The sequence below is a fragment of the Urocampus carinirostris genome, chromosome 12 (assembly GCF_059441175.1).
Source record: "Urocampus carinirostris isolate Australia breed hairy pipefish chromosome 12, RoL_Ucar_1.0, whole genome shotgun sequence".
Lineage (NCBI taxonomy): Eukaryota > Metazoa > Chordata > Actinopteri > Syngnathiformes > Syngnathidae > Urocampus > Urocampus carinirostris.
The window spans coordinates 29,320,009-29,333,726 of NC_142360.1; the positions used below are offsets into that span (position 1 = coordinate 29,320,009).

Here is a 13,718-nt window from a genome sequence, read left to right on the forward strand (position 1 = left end):
AAGCTGTATTGCTTTACTTCTTATTTAGTGCTTTTTTAACTATACATCATTTAGCACAACTTATATATCTTTATACACAAAAATAATTTGCGAAAGCAGCTCATATGTCTAGCAAAATATGCATTTTTTATCCAACTGATATTGGGCAAATTTACCTTCAGCACTTACAAATTCACTTAAGCTACGGCAAGCGCTGAAGCCCATAAAGTGCCAAACGAAAAAGACAGTCGCAGACGCCCATGACTTAACAACTGAATGAGGTACCGGAATATTAACAGTAATACAACAAAAACACAGATTTTGTGAGAATTCAAAAAAACATTCAAAACAATCAAATTTCAACTCTGTTACATATGCAGATGGATGAATGTTACAGTTACTTTGTTGATCACTAGAACAAAACAAATATGCTTTTTTTTTAAATAACATTGGGACATCTCCCACACTAGGCAAGGTCTCATGGCACACTAGTTGAAAAACACTGGTTCAAATAGGAACCTTTGTACCATTAATTTGAGTTCATTTGAAATGTCAATCTAGTAACACGACCAAAAATACTATAAATGAAGCTAAGTGTTTGAGCATGTGACGCCTTCAGGAACCCCTCGATTATTTGAATACTGTACCCCACTGTACTTAGACAAAAGAAAAATCCTCTCCAATTTCAAGCTTGTAAATTAAACCAAACTTTAATTTGGTTGTAAAACAGCGTAAGGGAGTTTTCAAGGTGAACAAAGGCCCTGCCGGCTGCTGTGTACGTGCTGTCGTCCGCATATCTGTTCCGATCTTTTTCAGCAGTTCGGAAAGTTGAGCTTTCTCACATTTTTTAACTGTCTAGCGGGCGGGGGGAGAGTGAAAGTGCACACGTGTAAACCTATAATTGACACGCGTTTCAGCCAATGGAAGCTGTCATGCGTGACGTCAGAGGACCTCTACTCACCAATGAGAACACTGCAGACGAAAATGGGGAAAAAAAGATTTTGTGAAACGGTTCGCAGACGGTCAGGATTTTGAGGAGAAAGTCGCTGTTTTTACGTCGATGGGGAAGTTTAAAACGGAGATGGAAAAAGTCACGATGTTTTAAATTTGACCTCACTTAACTTTTTCTTTTTTTCAAACTCCCCTGAAACATCTGTTTTGGGTAAGCCTTACATTTGTTTTATCACTGTTTAGGATGCGCAATGTTTTTGCCGCTTTCTGATTCCAGTTAAATATCTTTCCTTTATGTATAACATGATTTCCCTTTAAATTTCTGTTCTATGGATCACTTATTAAGAAAAATGCCACACATTTTAAAACCTCCGAATGTAAAAAAGAAGAAAATGTCGCCCCCACCCAATATTTTCTTTTATTTTCCTAATTATAATTCAAATTACGCAAAGTAAAACAGTGTAACTATTGATTTTGATTCTTTCTCCCATTTAGCCATAAACTATCAGCATGTATAAATAATATTAATTTATCTTAGGAGACGTATATACACAGTGAAACAATTAAGAAACTAAATATTATGGGGGTTTAAAGTGAACCCCAAAAATCCCATAACTTCGGTTGGGCGATAGTTTTAATTAATTCTTTTGGAAATTTGAACATAATCCAAATTATTTTCTAGCTTTAGTACATCTTTTGATAATGCTGATGCAGATCTAAATGTTAAAGGGACACTGTGAAATTTTTTTCTTTTTCCTTTTTTCTTTTCTTTGTTTTTTGGTGTATGTGTTTGTCTTGCTGTCGGTCACAACTCTCGAGGGATATGACCAGGGTAGGTAGACAGACAGACAGACAGATGGATAGATGTCACTGTATTGGGCAACCGGAAGAATGCAAACTACGAAGACCACACACTTGTTGTTTTTGGGGCTCAGCCTTTCACGGGATTTAGCAGCAAGATGGTAGACAATCATCCCAGCTCCCTTATCATATTATGCATGATAAATACAAATTTCTCAACAACTATTTAAACAAATGCATATGGACATGATAGCGCATGTAATTTTGCTTCTTATTCAAATCAATATTGTTTATACTGTTTTTTTAACAGCCCCAGTGTGTAATATTTAAACACTAAATGACACTGTATGATCTAATGCAAACGAAAACCAATGCCACAGAGGATAGAATAGAATAGAATAGAATATACCTTTATTGTCATTGTTACAAAATGGGTTAACATATTGTGACAACGAAATTGGGCATGACACTCCAGTTTTACACATTCACAATGAGGTATGAGCCAAGAAGATAAAGGAACAGAGAAGATAAGGTTATAAAACAAGGGGGATAAGGCTATAGTTATAATTTACATGATATTTACACAAGAAATGTCGGCATGTGGGATGTTACATACAGTGTTGTCGTGATACCGTTGGTATCGTAAGGGTTGTGCAATATTGCATTTGGTGCAAAGTCATCATAGTGCAAAAAATAGTCAGCATATGCATTGGTGCAACATAGACAACATAGTGCAGAAAAAAGGAAATGGTCAGACATTGTGCAAATAGACTAGGAGCAAGATGCCAGAGAAACATGGCGGCGACTTCTAGGGAGGGAAAAAGAAATACAAATTTCTCGATCTATGATTATTTTCAAATAAAAATTAACATTGGAATAGGGCAGCACGGCGGCGCGGTGGTTAGCGTGTGTGCGGCACAGTTCTAAGGTCTTAGGAACCTCCTGTGTGGGTTCAAATCCAGCTAAGGGACTTCCTGTGCGCAGTCTGTATGTTCTCCCCGAGCTTGCGTGTGTCAAGGAACGGACCAGGCGGCAGGAAGTGTGAACTCAAATGCGTAGACGATCTGTCACTTTAATTGGAAAATAAAAGTTGTCCAACACACAGGGACCAAAGACAAAACAAAACAGGCTTAAAGGCAATCAAAATTACAAACAAGGCATTTACTCAGAACAAACGGGCATGAACAGGTTTTCCTCATAGTGAAGCAATGGTCTGGCAACGGGCAGTCCCAAAAGGAGCGCTTGAGTATCCCACACGCAATCAAGTCAATGTGTCTCAGCCGGTGTCAAGGGGCGGGACCAGCTGGGTGCCATGACGACCGTGCAGGACATGACAGCGTGGGTTTCCTCCGGGCACTCTGGTTTGTCTGTCCCTGTGTGCCCTGCGATTGGTTGGCAACCAGTTCAGGGTGTCCCCTGCCCACTGCCCGATGATTGCTGGGATGGGCTCCAGCACCCCTGCGACCCTCATGAGGATAAGCGTTGCAGCTGATGAGATGAGAACATTGGAATAATAGTTCATGTATTTTTGCCCAATATTCAAATCAATGTATGTTTTTGTTTTTTTACTAGGTACTGAATGAAAGTTTTTTGTTCCATTAAGAGGCACTAAATAATAAAGACTGTTCCCTTAATGATTTTTTTGTACTACTGGCAGTCGCTAAATGATACACAGAGCCCCTTTAATGTCCTATCCAAAATCTCAAACAAGATCTCTCACCCCACATCCTTTTAGATTAGAATGGTTGCTGTGGTGACCATGTTGTTATGCTCATCCTGGAGCACAGGAACAAACATCCACTCAGGTTTGAGTGTCCTCCCTTTAGAAAGGTGACCGACTGTTTAATCTCTGTCCCTCCGAAGCGAGATTTTCTGCAGCGCTTACAAATAAACAAACGTAGTGGTTCTTCGCAAAACGATTCTCAAAGAGGTAGGTTTGAAACCCCGGATGCGCACAATGACGTCTGCGTGTACTCATTCATTACAGGATATGTAATTACTGTGTGTGTACCACCCAAATGCAGCCAGGATTTATCCTTTTCAACTTCTTCATTTTGATATTTGGAAGTACCCTGAATCCATTTGGTTTACTTAAAAAAACAAAAAGAACTTGAAGACAATTAAAACCATATTTAACTGCAACTTTGTCTAAACCAGAGGTGGCAAACTCCTTTTAACTCGGGTGCCACAAGATTGAACAAACATTCTGTTGGGGGCCGGACTAGTAGATTAAAGTGAAAGAAAAAGAGATAAAGAAATAAGAGAAAGAGGGAGGGAAAAGGAGAGAGGGCGGGACAAAGAAAGAAAAAGAGAGAGAGGGAGAGAGCGTGAGGAATAAAAGATAAAAAGTCGTGAGAGGGGGAAAAGAAAGGGAGAGGAAGAAAGAAATCCAAAGAGAAATAGAAAGAAGGAGAGAAAAGAGAAAAGAAAGCGCAAAGGGTTTGAAGAGAGAAAGAGAAAAGAGAGAAAAGGAAAAAAAGGAAGTTAGAGCTAAAGAAGCTAAACAGGCACAGAGAAAGAAAGAGACAAAGAGCAACAAAGGAAGAGAAACAGAGAGACGCAGAGAGTGAAAGAGACAGAGAGTGAAAGAGACAGAGACAGAGTGGGAGAAAAGGGGTGGAAAAGTAAGAGAGAGAGAGAGAGAGAGAGAGAGAGAAATAAATACAAGTACAGTGTCTTTGTGAGAGGCACCTGGCTTTGGCAACATCAAGTGGACATATTTCAACCGCAGCTTGTTTTACTCTTGCGCTTCTCTGAGTGTTGTTTCGCGGGCCGCATTCAATCCCTTAGCGGGCATGATCTGGCCCGCGGGCCGCCTGTTTGACACCTGTGGTCTAAACAAACAAACAACTTAAAATATGAGTAAAGATGGAAAAGATGGCACACACAAACCGCACTAAACGTTGGAAGCACACCCTCTGTTCCCAGCCGGACGATTGTTGGCAGTTAGGCTTCAACACATAGAAGTATCAACGTTTCTGCCCTTCATTAAAAATAAAAAATGAAAAGAAAAATCCACTGATGCACTGACAAGATTGGAAAGGTGACAACAATCATGACAAGAATTGGCAGCTGCGATGCACGCAGACTCAAATCAGCTCCAAATGAGTGCTAATTATTTGACGACATGAAGCGTAGTCCCCATTGGTGGAAATTGAACAAGATTATAAATAAATTGTGCTGTTGAAGAAAGAAGACACTGTGTCACATTTTTAGCAATCGCAAGCCTATTAAGGACCTGGGTGTAACCCTTGTCCCTGGCGTCCCTGTCATGAACCAGAATAGGATCGGGACCCAAACGCGTGACGTTTCTCACACAAGCCTTTTATTTTACGGGAAATGGGGAGTCATGCACGTTAGGCAGCGGTCTGGAGTGAAATGTTAGGAAGCCAGAGGCCGACGAGATCGATACCAATTGCCCGAGTAGATATCGGACAGACGGAGTCGCTACCGGATAGGATGGGACAGACAGGATTGATAATGAAACAGAATATCGAAATAAACAGGACTTACTAGACGAAAACTGGAGAGAATAATAAACAGGACAAAAATAGACGGGAACAAACCTGGAAACTGATATTAAACAGGACAAAAATAAACTGGAACAATACCGGACAGGAAAAGCCAACAGGAAACAGGACCGAGTCAAAACCCACGTCTTGTGGGGCAGCGGTTCGTTGACGGACTGAGAACAGGAGAGTGACAGGACAGGATTTAATTAGGGAGAGGGAGCCAATCAGAACCCGGAGCGGTTGGCGCCAAATGAGCGGGCACAGGTGATTCATATCGGTAATCATAACGGTCTCCTTGTGAACTTCCATGCATCAATCCATTATCTGTACCGCTTATCCTCACGATTTTTTGATGATTTCAATCCAGGGTTCACGCTATGGGCAGCTTCAAGGGCCACGCCCTTCCCGGGAGCTTCTTCCTGCTGGGCGGTGTGTGGTGGACAGCCAAGTACTCTCTGTGGCACGCTACCCGTCGCAACAAAGGCATCGGCTCCACACGTTTGAGTAGTCGCGCGATACAGCGCCGCCTGGAATTGGTGGAAAGTTCCCTGGTGCTTTTCTTCTCGTTAGTGGGTAAGTGTTAGATTATCAAGTCTCGCTGCCATCCACGACTGACCGAATTAATCCTTGTCCAAGGCATACTGGCGGAGCAGTTCCTAGCAGACGGGCCCAGACTGAGGCTGTACGACGTAGCAGGGAACCAGTGGAAAGATTTGATGAACTGGCAGCACGCCACCATGTATCTCTTCTTCGGCCTGGCGGGTTGCGTGTCCCTGTTGGTGCACGCCACCGAGGCAGCGCCGCTTGCTCTTGACAGGATGATGATGGCCATCGCCTTTTTTAACGAAGGTCAGGGTCGTAACTACTTTAAATTCCGGACTACCGGCAGCTACTATTTTTATGCATTTTAAACACTTTAGCTTTACAATAGAGTATGACTTATCGTCCCCATCCTGTCCTGCGAGTGATTAACCCCTTAACGTTCCTGTAAAATTACCTAAAATTCCAAGCCAAGACGTACCCAAAGTAAACTGAATACATTTTTAAAAATTAGTCAGCATTACAGTGGGACCTTGCTACTTCGCGCTTCGACGTTCGCGGATTCAGAGCTTCGCGGGCCTAAAAAATAATAATAATAATAAAATAAAATATATATCTGTTTTTTTTTGTTTTTTTTGGGGTGGGGGAAGCATTTTAGAAGGGGCGTCGCTACTTCGTGGTTCCATGTTTGCGGGTTCAGAGCTTCGCATGTCTAAAAAATATTAAAAATGTAAAAAATTATATATATATATATATATATACAAAACTCAATTCCAATGAAGTTGGGAAAGTGTGTTAATTGCAAATAAAAATTGATCCAAGTAAATTGCAAATTCTTTTCAACCCATATTTAAATGAATGCACAGCAAAGACAACATATTTATTGTCTTCACTCATAAACTTTATTGTTTTGGGAGAAAATCATCAACTCTGTAATTTGATGACAGCAACACGTGCCAAAATAGTTGGGACAGGTGTCAATAACTACTCAGAAAGTGGATGAATGGAAATCAACCAACTATTTGCAGGTGAACAGATGAATTAGCAACAGGTGAGAGTTGTTACTGGGTATAAAAAAGGGAGACCCGAACAAGCTAAGTCATTCACATGCAAGGATGGGGCGAGGTTCACCTCTTTGTGAACAACTGCGTGAGCAAATTGTTGAACAGTTTAAAAACAACATTCCTCAAAGTACAATTGCAAGGAATTTAGGGATATCATCATCTACAGTCCATAATATTGTGAAAAGGTTCAGGGAATCTGGAGAAATCACTGTGCGTAAACGGCATGGTCGTAAACCATTATTGAATGCCCGTGACCTCCGAGCCCTCAAGCGGTACTGCATTAAGAACCGACATCAATGTGTAAAGGACATCACCACATGGGCTCAGGAACACTTTGGAAAACCACTGTCAGTCAATACAGTTCGACGCTATATCCGTAAGTGTGGGTTAAAACTTTATGTTGCAAAGCGTAAGCCATTCATCAACAACATCCAGAAACGCCGCAGGGTTCTCTGGGCCCGAGCCCATCTAAAATGGACTGATACAAAGTGGAAAAGTGTTCTGTGGTCTGATGAGTCAGTTTTCCAAATTGTGTTTGGAAATTGTGGACGTCGTGTCCTCCGGTCCAAAGAAGAACAGAACCACCCAGACTGTTATGCACGCAAAGTGCAAAAGCCAGCATCTGTGATGGTATGGGGGTGCATGAGTGGCCAAGGAATGGGTAACCTGCACATCTGTGAAGGCACCATTAATGCAGAAAAGTACATTCAGGTTTTGGAACAAAGTATGTTGCCATCCAAACAGAATCTTTACCATGGGCGCCCTTGCTTCTTCCAGCAGGATAATGCCAAGCCACACACTGCACGTCTCACGACAGCGTGGCTTCGTAGTAAGAGGGTGCGGGTGCTTGACTGGCCTGCCTGCAGTCCTGACCTGTCTCCCATTGAAAATGTGTGGCGCATTATAAAGCGCAGAATAAGACAAAGGAGACCCCGGACTGTTGAACAGCTGAAGCTGTACATAAAGCAAGAATGGGAAAGGATTCCACTATCAACGATTCAACAACTAGTCTCCTCACTTCCTAAACGTTTATTGAGTGTTATTAAAAGGAAAGGTGATGTAACACAATGGTGAAGAAGCCCCTTTCCCAACTACTTTGGCACTTGTTGCAATTATAAAATTCTAAGTTTATCATTATTTGCTCATGGAAATAAAGTTTATGAGTTTGAACATGGATAATCTTGTCTTTGTGGTGTATTAATTTAAATATGGGTTAGAAAAGGTTTGCAAGTCATTCTATTCTAATTTTACTGACATTTTAAACTTTTTCCCAACTTCAATGGAATTGACTTTTGTATATATATATATATATATATATATATATATATATATATTTCTCTTCTGAATTATATTCAGTACAGTACATTGAGTTTTGTTTTGAGAATGTTTTTGTCGCACCCCAGCGTATATGTTAATGGCGATTAATTAATATTGACTGCTGCGCTAGTTGATTAAGATTGACATCTGTGGACACAGTCCTCAGACAAGTGCCTTAATCGAAGCTTAATGCGTTACTTTTTGTACTAGACATTTCCCTGCTGATTTTTTTAAATGTAAGAAATGGACAAGAGTTCTTATTTATGGCTGTTTAAGCCCACGGTTTAAGATCAGGTGCGGCTTGTACGAAAAAGATGCTTCCTTAAATATGCGCTCTGTAGTCCAGATTTTACGGTACATAAGAAAGCCAGACGGGTTGTGAGGTTCGGGTTGTGTGAGGCCACACACCTGAAAATGAGTTTTTTTTCCGTATAGGGTTCCTCTTCCTGTTCCACCTCCACGGCCGGAGCATGCTGGATGTGCACTTGCACATGCTATTGCTGTATGCTGTCTTCGGGGGAGCGGCGGTGGCCTTCTTGGAGCTTTTCCACAGAGGCAACATCCTGTTGGAGCTCTTGCGATGCACCCTAACGCTGCTGCAGGGGAGCTGGTTCTGGCAGGTGAGGGAGAGCATGCAAAAACTAGCAGCTGGTTTACTGGGGTTTTCAAAAAATGGATAGTTTTTGCTGTGCTTTTAGCCCACGCATGCTGGAAACACTAGGTTGCTGTTTTATGACAGGGGCCAGGAACCTTTTTGACCCAAAGAGCCATAAAAGCAAAAAATGTATGAAATGATAATAATGCCAAATCCTGTGTCCCAAATCAATGTCAATATGCCATTTACAATTTGTCTTCCACCTTCAGTTAAGAGTGTTGAGGCATTTTTTTCCATGAAATTTGTCCTTGATAAAGGTTTTAAAACAATGTGCATGCAAAGTTCTTTTGTAAAAATGTCACAAATGACTGCAAACGATAAGCATATCGTCATATTCACTTTGGGTGTAGACTGCACTGAGCGAGAGAGAGAGAAGGAAGTGCCTTGCGCTGTAGGCAGGGATCCGCCCACCTGTACTGCTCACCCAATCAAAGTCGTTTGCCAGCGTTTTTATTTATCAGTTGAAATGGTTTCTTATCGAACTTCTGCATTAAGTTGCTTCGGCTTTATATGGACCAAAATCGGGATGAAATCCCTTGACTTTGGAACGCCACAGAGAGATGTGCAATACTTACATTTTATTTCCGAGCCGTATGTACTCATGAAAAGAGCCATATATGGCTCCCGAGTCATAGGTTCCCTACCCCTGTTTTATGACAACATCTGTTACTAGTTAGCCGTGAAGGACAAATTGAACAACTATTTTAGATTGTTCTAAAAAGTATCACAGTGATATGAAACGGTGACTTCCTGAGATGAATTAACTCATTCAGTGCCAAAAGACATATTTTCACGTCATTTACGTTTTTTTTCCGTTAACAATATAAGACATTTATCAATCGTATTCAAGAGAAAAAAAATGCCTTTTTAAGTACATTTTAGTCATAAATTCAAGTAAAAATATCAGAAAAAAATAAAATAAAAAGCATCCGTACCTCATTCAGTGCCATAGATGTATTTACATGCTATTTTCCTGTTTTTACGCCAGTATTACAAACACTATACCACTTTAAGCGACAAATTAGCTTTTTTTTAAGCACAATTTAGGTATGGATTGATAGTAAAAAAAATCTGAAAATTAAAAATAAAATTATGCTTAAGGATTTATAACTATGTTTACTTAAAAAAATAAAACATGGCTCTTCTAGCATTTAATAAAATAAAATAAGTGTATTGGCAAAAAGAAAACACTTAAATGATGTGAAAATTCATCCCTGGCTAAGAATGAGTATATAAGGATCTTAATTTTGAACGAGTGTGATTCACCACCCGACTTTTTCCTGTGCTGTTTCTTCTTTTCAGATCGGCTACGTGCTGTACCCCCCTCATGGTCCCCGGTGGGACCCCGAAGACCACAGCAATGTGATGTTCATCACTATGTGCTACTCGTGGCACCTCGTCTTTGCCCTGACGGGCGTGGCCGTGCTCTACTCCCTGGTTGGCTGGTGAGGATGACCCCCAATCCTGCTTTTAAATATGGTCACGCCTGATGTAGATTTTCTGGGGTCAAGAAGGACACTTGATTATTTGAAGAAAATTGCGACAACCAATTCACTTTATGTTTTTTTTAGGTGGTGGGGAATTGAGTTTGTGTGGAGAATATCTAGGTGTTGTGTTGCAGGTGGATGTAGCAATGGTAAAAGGGGCAAACTAAAATAATATAACTCACGGAGCGCCACCAATGGGGGGCTAGCCAGGACCAATCAACAAAAGGGGGCTGCAGCCTCGATGGAAAAACATGAGGCTGGCCACCCACCCACTCAGTGTGCAACCAGGCTAACTGGGAACCAACAACGATAAGCGGCAATGGCTATGGCGATAAACGCATTCCGGCCGGGAATATACTAGGGACACGGAAAAACTGGCGCTAACACCAGGCTAGGCTGACAAATATCAGAAAGTGGGGAGACAATAAACGCCAACTGGGAGCAAACAAAACAGGAAAGCCCTCTGCAGCCCTGACTCAAACAGGGAGCTAGCCAGACACAATTTTACCAACTGTAACTCACGCGGCGAAAAACAAAAACGAAAAGCCACAATCACCTATGTAAAAAGAAAAAAAGGCACACAAACAGAGGCAGGTAAACTTACCCCATTCAGCTTTTGGAGGTCACAAGGCCCCTGGCAACAAGGTGAGCAAAGTTCCAATTTCTCCAAGCAGGATTGAGCAGAATACAATGCTCACAAACAGTCCTCTCTGTTTCTGAGCTGCCTCACATATTGTGTTAATGTGATTCAGCACATTTAAAGTGTTGAGTTCCTTCAATGACATCACAGTTCTAGAGGAAACAAGCCAGATGAATTAAATTTGAGACAAAATTTATCGATTCTCCCTGTGCGTGGACTATTTTGCAATAGATTTGCTGTTTTGCGGTGAGGAACACTACACGCTCTGTGCCTAATTGAGAATACCTTCTAAGTGTCATTTATCCATGATGGATTGGTTGGTTTCATCTTAAATGCTGCTAACACATTATAAAATTGAAAACGCCCCAAAGTGAAACTATCCAAGTTTGGCTCCTTGAGATATTTTTGTCTCCCAACGGTTGACATATTATTGTCTGTTCCTAGCGCCGTTCGCTCCCGGCTAAAGAGAACTCCCCCGGTGGAAATGGGCCTGCTGAAGCCCTGCGACAAAGACCCGGAGTCTGAGGACGAGGCAGTGTGATGACAACGGCTCTTCACCTTTTTACTGTGGTGCTGCATCCCTTAGGATAGAATCATATTTGGTTTATTCCACCTGGTTTTAGTAGTTTGTACTCTCAGGTCCTATTATTCCAATATTTACATCAGCTTGCCATATTGCTATTGTTATCAGTATTAGCTGGCCGATGTCCCCTTTTGCCAAATAGCTTGTAATAGATTTTTCCCATGCCTTTACACTTCAGTATTTTTGTTTTATATTTGAGCTTGAAAAAACAAGATACTTCTATTTATGTTTCTACTAAATGGTTATTTGTAACAAATATAATGACCTATTTAAATGTGGCACTTTATTGCAGTCATTGCTGTTTGTTTTCCTATGAACAACTTGAATAAAACGTGTCTACAAATGTTTGGAAACATGAAAACATTAAACGTACAAAAAAATAAACAAAACACGTACGCACTGACTAAAAGTATTTATTGGGGTAAAAAAATTTCTACTATGGAGTTAATGGGATTTGCAGCCAAGGATAAGAGTGTTATAAACTCGCTCTTATGTTTACTCGTCCAGCGTAAACATCAGCAACCTGTGGCTTTGGAGCCACATGTGGCTCTCCCAGGAGCCTTTTCGAATGTTTGCACTTGGAAAATGAAGCAGGAGGAAAACATGCGGTATTTTCTAATTCTGGTTTCTGTAGAACAAAGACATAACATTCTTAACATTTTTAAAGGTGGGGTGCGTCGTTTTAGATGCCCTTAAATAGTCGAGAGTATGAGTATGGGTGTTAAGAGGGGACTGTATGAGAGTGTGATTGTGCCGACTGTGTTGTATGGTGCAGAGACTTGGAGCCTGAACGCAGAATTAAGAAGGAAATTGAATGTTTTTGAGATGAAGTGTTTGAGGACTATGTTAGGAGTGACAAGATTGGATAGATTGAGAAATGAAATTGTGAGAGACAGAACTGGAGTAGTAGTGGAACAGAGCAAGCGTGTGGATTAGAGAGTACTCGGTTGGTTTGGACACATGGAGAGGGTGGATGAGGAGCGAATGTTGAAGAGGATCTACAGAGCAGAAGTCAATGGAAGTAGACCAAGAGGAAGGCCGCGATTGACTTGGATGGATGGTGTTATGAGTGCACTGCTGGAAAGAGGTATAAATCTAGTGAAAGCTAGAGCTATTGTTGGTGATAGGAATGAGTGGAGAGGTATTGTAAAAGGATAGTGGGATGTTTGGACGTGTTCTAAGGGATGGGCAGGGCACCTGTATGATGCGGCAGGGGTAAACCAGTGAAAGCTGTCGGGCTCTGCTGTTGAACAAAAGAGTGTGTTGTGTCCCCCTGACCCAACTGACACGGCCGCTTTCTTGTGTCCCGTTTCATCTGGAGGGACGAAAGCATGACCAACTTACGTGCTGAGGTACCTAACTTTTTTGGGTGTTTGGGCATTTGGGTTGGCCATGGTTCAAAAAATGTTGTGTGTGTTATTTGCTATTTTTTCTTTTTCTTTTCTTTGTTATTGTATGTGTTTGTCTTGCTGTCGGTCACCCCTCTTGAGGGATATGACCAAGATAGATAGTTAGATAGATAGATAGATAGATAGATAGATGAAGGCCAATTTTCTTTTTTAAGTATGTGTTAACAATGCCCTTCTAAGTTCAAAGAGCCTTCATGAAAAAATCCACTGCTATTATCGTACTTTTACCAACACTGTTCAGGGACACGCGACACATCAGGTAGGAGGAGAGGAGGGAGGTTGGAAATCGACTTTATGTATGTCTTTGCAGTTTTTGTTAGTGTAGTAAGAAAATGGTACATGTGATAAAACCCCAACCTAAACCCCCCAAAAAGATGAAAAAAGAAGAGTTTAAGATATGCACGTAATCATGAATGAGCTGACTGAGGCTGCAATTATGACTCCAAGCTGGGAGATGGCGGCAGACATTTTTAAATTCTGGACAGCACCTTTATTGCTGCAGATTTTTTTAGTCAAGTCAAGTCACGTTTGTTTGTATAGCCCTTAATCAGAAAGAGTCTCAAAGGGCTGCACAGACCAAGATGATTGCAAACCACAGACTATTATGACACCATCCCCTGATCTAAAACCTACATGAGAGCAAATAATACACATATATTGTCAACATAAAATATAGGTTATTCATATGCTATAGAATAGAAGTGTTTTTTTAAGCTAAGATTTAAACATTTCCACGGAGGTTGCAGATCGAATCTCAGGGGGAAGAACATTTCACAGCAC

At 41.1% G+C, this 13,718-nt stretch overlaps 1 protein-coding gene across 1 annotated transcript; it reads left to right on the forward strand.

Moving 5' to 3' along the window:
* Positions 1–986: 986 nt before the first annotated feature.
* Positions 987–11,904, forward strand: tmem45a (transmembrane protein 45a). The gene is made up of 6 exons (XM_088349481.1): positions 987–1,141; positions 5,611–5,816; positions 5,880–6,092; positions 8,600–8,784; positions 10,122–10,264; positions 11,391–11,904. The coding sequence occupies exons 2-6, from the start codon at positions 5,621–5,623 to the stop codon at positions 11,485–11,487; spliced, it is 834 nt and encodes a 277-aa protein (XP_088205607.1). The 5' UTR covers positions 987–1,141; positions 5,611–5,620; the 3' UTR covers positions 11,488–11,904.
* Positions 11,905–13,718: the final 1,814 nt, after the last annotated feature.